This window comes from Ptiloglossa arizonensis, chromosome 3, assembly GCF_051014685.1.
Source record: "Ptiloglossa arizonensis isolate GNS036 chromosome 3, iyPtiAriz1_principal, whole genome shotgun sequence".
Lineage (NCBI taxonomy): Eukaryota > Metazoa > Arthropoda > Insecta > Hymenoptera > Colletidae > Ptiloglossa > Ptiloglossa arizonensis.
The window spans coordinates 25,413,032-25,420,366 of record NC_135050.1 but is presented as its reverse complement, the minus strand read 5'-3'; the positions used below and the strand labels follow the sequence as shown (position 1 = coordinate 25,420,366).

At 27.7% G+C, this 7,335-nt stretch overlaps 2 protein-coding genes across 5 annotated transcripts; one reads left to right on the top strand and one right to left on the bottom strand.

The window, feature by feature from the left end:
* The first annotated feature begins 2,035 nt into the window (after nucleotides 1–2,035).
* Nucleotides 2,036–4,041, top strand: LOC143144942 (uncharacterized). Its single transcript, XM_076307824.1, is given in 4 exon segments — nucleotides 2,036–2,151; nucleotides 2,238–2,490; nucleotides 2,559–2,993; nucleotides 3,074–4,041. Coding segments are annotated over 4 exon segments (951 nt in total). The 3' UTR covers nucleotides 3,221–4,041.
* Dhap-at (dihydroxyacetone phosphate acyltransferase) lies at nucleotides 3,197–7,293 on the bottom strand. 4 transcript variants are annotated; one of them, XM_076306717.1, is made up of 7 exons: nucleotides 6,152–7,293; nucleotides 5,664–5,996; nucleotides 5,130–5,540; nucleotides 4,537–5,044; nucleotides 4,165–4,463; nucleotides 3,822–4,075; nucleotides 3,197–3,730 (listed from the first exon to the last, which is right to left on the bottom strand). In XM_076306717.1, the coding sequence occupies exons 2-7, from the start codon at nucleotides 5,947–5,949 to the stop codon at nucleotides 3,401–3,403; spliced, it is 2,088 nt and encodes a 695-aa protein (XP_076162832.1). In that variant the 5' UTR covers nucleotides 5,950–5,996; nucleotides 6,152–7,293; the 3' UTR covers nucleotides 3,197–3,400. The 4 variants fall into 4 exon arrangements, with proteins under 4 accessions (XP_076162832.1, XP_076162833.1, XP_076162831.1 ...); XM_076306718.1 differs by having other exon boundaries at nucleotides 5,664–5,984; XM_076306716.1 differs by having other exon boundaries at nucleotides 5,664–6,390; nucleotides 7,187–7,263.
* Between the last annotated feature and the right edge of the window lie 42 nt (nucleotides 7,294–7,335).

Here is a 7,335-nt window from a genome sequence, read left to right as displayed (position 1 = left end):
AAGATCAGTAACATGTTAATTACAATATTAACATAATAGTTTTTAATATTTTTTATTATAGTAATGTTTTTGCAATGTTTCTAAGTACTAGTATTAGTGAATTATAGCAATAGGATCAATTATGTACATAAGGAAGTAAAAAATTCATATTGAATACAAACATTTTATCTCAAATTCAAAAATCAAATATAATCTCTTACTACTTAATCAATTATCTTACAAAGACTGAGTTGCTCGTAGGTAGCAATATCTGGTGTTTTATCGAAAATTATATTTTCATCCAGTTGCATACAGACATTTTGAATATGGTTTTTTTATTTCAAAACAACCTTTTTTTATTATACTTTTATATTTTCTATAACAAAAATTATTTCAATTATACATTGGATAATTAGCCGAATCTCACATGTATAATTTATTTAAAGTTTCTAATCACAAAATATTTGATTAATTATTTTATTTTATATTAAACTTTTTACATACACACATTTAATTAAGACAACATTAAATGTATCATTATGTCTAATACATGGCCTATATTATTCAAACCTTATACAATAATTTATTTTACTCATGTGGTACATATAATGTACTTAATGTAATGTTCATCTTTGTGATTGGAAAATATTTTATTAGATACCATCATAAAATTAAAGAGCTAGATTGGAGCAGTCAATACTGTTGGTATAATAAATCTAGATACGAAAATAACATGTTATATTTTATAATAAATTTTCAAGACATATACTTTTAATTATGTATAGAAAAACTTGTGCAATGTCAATAGGTATTATTATACTTAATTATTATAATATTATGTATCCATAGTATGTTTTTGCAACATTTTCTCTACAAGATGTGTTGAATGTATGTTTTATCCACTACTAAATTTATGCAAAAACAATATTTTGTATATATTCTCATATTTTAAAATGTTGTATTATTTAAAGAATGTTTCTTACTTTTTACTCAGATGTTCAATTTTATGAGAATTAACACTGCATTTTGTTCAAATTAAGTTTATGTTATTCACAGTTACATGATTAACAGATAAAAAGTACTTGCAAGAAAGACAGTAATAAATTGTGACAGGTATAGATTTAAGTAAAACTAACAAATTTTCATAAAAATATTGAAATGTTAAATCATTATTGTACTTATTATAATAATGTGAATAAATAAATTATCAATGATATTATAGTAAGCTTTATAACATTTTGTATCTAATAAAATTGAATAAATTTTTGTTTTATAAAATTGAATTATATAAAGTAGCTAAACAATCATGGTTCTTCTAAAAAGAGGTACTTCTTTTAAGAACAAACATGTTTCTTTAAACCATTCATATAGTGTGCACAGTTTATAATAGAAAAATAAAACAAATTTAAGAAATTCCATAGAAAAATACATATAACGTAATTTTTGTAATATATTATTCAAAAAGTTAGAAACATTGAAAGATATGAAACTTTACGATATCGCGATACTACCAGGTTTCTATTGATTTATTTATGGCAATAATATTGTATAGTAAATTAATTAGATTTGATTTGATTTTGTATAGTTATTTTCATGTAAAGTGTATTCTATTAGAAGATTTTAACACAATTCTTTTTATCTTTTTATTCACATTGATGTTAGAATTGGCATTTAACAAACACAAAGTTTGCAATTTTTTACAAATTAACGATATATTTAAAATAAAATTGTAATATGTCTAAAGTTTCTAGAAAATTTGTATAAATTGATGTCATTACAGCGTAAATGTAATCTCTCGTCTTGTCCTCGTTAATTCTAACAGAACTTCTGCTTGAAATAATAACATCCTGGTGGTTTACAGTAACGTGTCCGAGTATGTCTTCAGTCAGTCATCTTATAACTTAAATGAAGTACACAATATCTATTCATCTATTTAATAAATTAAAATTTGCACAACTGATAAATTGTTATTTTATATCTTTATTGTGCGATATTATTACGGTCATACTATTGTAGATAAATTATTCTAAAGGATTGTATTATTTAATTAATTAAAATGTTACTAACAAGTATATTAACGAGTGCGATATGTTTTGAAATATTCTTATGGAATATTAGTTTGGCGGAATGGATAGATATGCCACAGTTTTCCGACGAAGGAAAAATATATAGGTGAGTATAAAAAGTTACATTAATGAACATTGAAGCAATATTATATAGTAATATTTTATTAGAAATATTACATTCCTTATTCATAGAATACCTTACTCGCAACAAGATTTTTATAAATTTTCTCAAATACGTACGGAAAATCAATTTCCTTATTACCAAAATGTAGTTCATAAAGATTTGACCACGCAAAAAGTAGCGAATAACGGAAGTATTCGTGTCTTTTATGAATTAGAAGATTCTATCAGCAAACCTACGATTCATAAATATTCGAATAAAGAAAATGAATTTGAAACTAGTTCTCAAAAATATGATGAAAAAACGCTTTTTGCAATGGTGAAGGTGAGCAAAAAATATTTATCAGTTCAGATTGCAAAAATTATATGTTGTATTTTATATATATCTTTTAGAAAGAAAATACGAATGAAAGACATTTTAACGAGACCTTAACTTCAAATAATGTAGATATTTTAGAGTATTTACCAGTGGATATACTTAAAAATGTACATTGCACTTTAAAATCGCAGCCCACATCTAGTAAGGGAAAAATTTTATTTTTAAAATCATTTGAAAAAACATTAATGACTGAAATAGGTAAGAAAAAACTTGATTTAATGAGAGATAATTTTTGCACCTAATATGTATCTGTAATATTTATCCGTAATTATTTTGTAGAAAATCAACTTGGACAAATTATAACAGTTGGGCGTGAAAAAAGAGGCACTGATCACTATGATCACAGTTATGATTACCACGAACATGCTACAGGATTTCCCTCCATAGAAGGTGCACTGATGGCTATTTCATTTCTTACGTTTGCAGTATACCTTGTTCGATTAGTCATGGTAATTAATTAATTACTTGTGACATGTAGCATTATGAATAATGATTTGTATCTGCTTTTTTATATAATAATTTTTCTCAGCTTTTATTCAGAAATATGAACAATTCTACACCATCTCCTACTGGCACTACTCTGCTTCTTGGTAGAAGAAAAAAATCTATAAATACATTCGACGAAGATACAATTAAAATACTCAGTGGTGTGGACAGTTTTTTTTCTACTTTTTAATAAGTACATAACTATGTCATTTTAAATAATTTACTAAAAAGAAAAACACAATCGCGTCAATTAAACAAATGACTCTAAAACTAGTTACATTAAAATTTTTACAACCAAAAACTTTTTGGCTTGCTCAATTTAATTTACTATAATAAATGATCCTGAGGTTTTGTTTTACACAGCCTAAGTTTACAATTTCGCCTGCACAGTTGGTGGCAATGCAGATAACAATACCACATTATGATATAAACCAGCTGGTCGTTTTAAAGAAAGGCTTTGCAATTGAGCAAGAATTAATGCCAATCGAATTTTATCAACATGGTATGTACTTCGTCTTTCACATGGTATTAGAATACCTTGTGCTATAAGATTGCTTATTGTCGTATTAAATAAATCAAGAGATAATGAATATGGATGTCTTCCCCATACACTTCCTTTAAGGAACGCTTCTTCTACTTGCCTTTGTGCTTCAATTAAAACTGCTTGTATTGTTATAGAATTTGATTTTGCTTCATCCCACTGTAATTGAAAAAAATATACATTTATATACACTTTAAAAATCTGTAACACCATAAATATAAAACACAATTAAAATATATTTTTATTTTACCTCAAACAAGACAAGACATGTAATATATATTGCATCTATAAATGGCAGCATTACATTATATAAAAGAGAAAATACTTTCGGATTTTGTCCTTGTATATATGCATTATTCCGAATACTTATATAATTTTGTCTTAATAAGAAATTGAATGTCTCTTCCCATTCTGACTTTATCATAGATTCATCTTCTATTAAAGGCATTGCAAATTCTGTACTAAGTAATGTTCTCAGTAATACATACCGTTTGAAAGCAGTTCCTATGTAAAATGTAATAACAAAATTGTTATTTAACTGAACTAAAGTATATATAAAAAATAATAAATAAAACAAATTATTTAAATATTACCAAGTTCAACACCTTCCATTCCTATTAAAAGTATAACAATAGCTGGTTTTATAAAGAAAGATAAAGTAGGATTTAAGTAAATTGAAATATTAATGACTGATACAGCTATTTGCATAGTTTTTTCTGACAGGGTATGTCCTTTAACATATATATTGTTCTTTAACTTTGTTACTCTGTGTCTTTCTCTAAGTCTTAAAATTTGTGATGAATCAAATACAAGCAGTTCTTCATGGGGCTTCAAAGTGTTTAATATTTCTTTCTTTATTCCCATTGTATTCGTATCATTTATATCAACCGACCTAAATCAAATTTAGCCTACAATAAAGAATATAATACTAAAATATTACTGCTACATTTTAAAACAAACTTTACCTTTCTGTATATACTGTTGCACTGAATTCTTGTAAAAGATTTTTACACCATAAATAATCACTAACCAAAGTATCCAATGTATAAGGATCATCAGGAAGTATTTGACTTCTTTCATTGAATAATAAAGCAACTAAATTAAAAGGTGTAAGAATTGTATTTTTCTTGTGCGAATCTATTATACAGTAAGCCAATTTCTCATTGATAGTTGATGATAATTTTGTATATGGTGATAATACTCTTGCTTTACGATGTTCCATACTTAGAAATTGATGTGCAGAAATAGGTTCACCAATATTAAAAAAGACACGGCCATAAGCATAAGGTTTTTGTAAAATAGATAGAGATTGAAGGAGACTAGTTGTAGATTCTTTTGGTTTTGGCACTCCTAAAAGTTCATATGCAAACAATAATTCTTCGGGTGGTCGCTCATAATTAATACTTATAGGTATAAAGTGTATATCAGGTACACCACCCTCTAATAAACTTTCTAAGATGGTCGAAAGAAGGCCTAAAAATAAAATCACCTTTAGATTGTGTCCTTATAGACCAATATTTATAATATGGTCACACTGAAGTTACTACTTTTTACATACCAAACTTGGGCACTATGCTCTTTAAACTTCTACTTCGAGTACCTTCAATAAAAAATTCAATTGCTCTATCACTGTGTTCTATAAGAGACATCACATATGATTGAAATACTCTTTTATATAATAAATCGGTAGAAAAGCTACGACGCATAAAAAAAGCTCCTGTTTTTCTTAATAATTCTCCTATAATATACATTTGATAAAAATCCATTCCACTTGCAATATTTGGAAGTGCCATATCGTATGAAAACAAAATATATGATAGTAATATAAAATCCAAGTAACTCCTATGAGACGGCACATAGACATATTGTACCTGAGAAATTTGCATTTCTTTTTTCATTTTATATATTGCATTTTCATTTACATAAATACTCAAAAAAATTCTCTTGAGAACTTTTGTAATAACTATGCCTAAAAAATAGAACTTATTTATAATTTACAGTCATTGTTCTTTCTCTTATACTTTTTTAACAAATATGAGAATTTAATGGGTAATATAACATTATAATTTACATTAAAAGATTTAAAGTTTACCTAACCAACGAACAGTAGGCAAATGTGCTTTACTAGCCATTTCATTTACCATCAAATAAGCTTCCTTTAGAACTTTATTTATGTCCACCTTACGTATCATAGCCAAGGATGTCATTGTTAAGTAAACATCATTTAGTACAGCTTGAATAATTTGTTTTCTGGAATACTTGGATTCTGGTGAGAGTTTATGTGGTAGCAACGGATCCATAGGTCGAGAAGCCCATAAAATATCACAATCTTTTCTTCTTGCACGTAGTAAATCCACAAATTCCGAGAATTGTTCCATTTTAAAGGTAAAATAATTGTAATAATTTCACTAGCCTGTAAGTTCGTCTAACATGTACGAATATCTTGTTAGAAGCACATAACGAAAACAAAGTCCAATGGTCAGCTTCCACCGTTTTTCAATTTAAATAATAATTGAATTTTTCTCATCAATCGCGTTTACTTGGCACACGTGCGCATACTCTTGTCATATATATACATACGCCAGTGCAAATGGATTCGAGGCAAATCAGGGGAAGCACACTATGCTTTAAGTATTCCTTTCTCTCGCACATGTAATTCTGTGTGTGCTACGCGAGATGGATGCACAGCATTAACTATGTATGCTCCCCAATCGCAATTTTTCCCACCATTATACGCTATCCAAGAGCCGTGTATACATTCATGAACTCGCCACTTCGGATAGTTTCGACGAGCGTAAAAGAAGGCTTTTTTTTTCATTCTTGAAAATTTTTACATCCGATTTGCGGGCAAGCAGGTTGAATAATCGATCGTCGTTTTTTATATTTAAAAACGGAAAACTACCCACAATGATTTGTATAACATAGGAAAAAATGCCTTTGAAGATTCTTTAAACCGTTTTATTATTAAGACGTAGTAAGACCTGGTAATCGGTATATGCTGAACTAATTGACCACACATTTATAATAATTTCTTAAGATATACGAATAAATAAAATATTGCAGCACAGAACATTTTTATAATATATATGGAAATTTCAATATTTTAGTGAAACATAAAAGTATGAATGTAACTAATGCATTTCAATAAATTTATTTCGTGTAACATGAGTAACATTTTTTTTCTCCTTTTGCTTCCATTTCCCCTATCTGATCTTAAAGTATACATCAGAGAAAAAACAGAATATGAAGTGTTACAAAGTAAAGTCTGAGAGTACTTTATACATATAATCAATTTCATAATCAAAAATCAAATAAGTTCCTCTTTTTTTTTCAATCATTGATTTTCCTGAGACACGCATGAGCAACACCTTAATATACGGGAGTCAATCGGTAGTTCTAGTGTTAATAGTCAAAACGTGATCAAGGGATCTTTAAACGTATTTTTCCGTAAAAAAACATTTTTTTTTAAATATTTTTCTTCATAGAATAGTTTTCTACGTTATACAAATTATCGTGGGCAATGTTTTCTCTCCAAACATAACTGACGACGATCGATCACTTAAGACGTTTATCCGTAAATCGGACTTCATATTTATCAGGAACGAGAAAGAAAACCTTGGACTCTCTTTTTTTCTTCTTTTGTCGAAACTATTCGAAGTGTCAAGCTCACGTATGCACGACTCTTGTACAGCGTATCGTGGTGGGAAAAATCTAAGATTTGTGCATAGCCTGTTATGCTAATGGCTCTTCTCAAGCTTCATTTT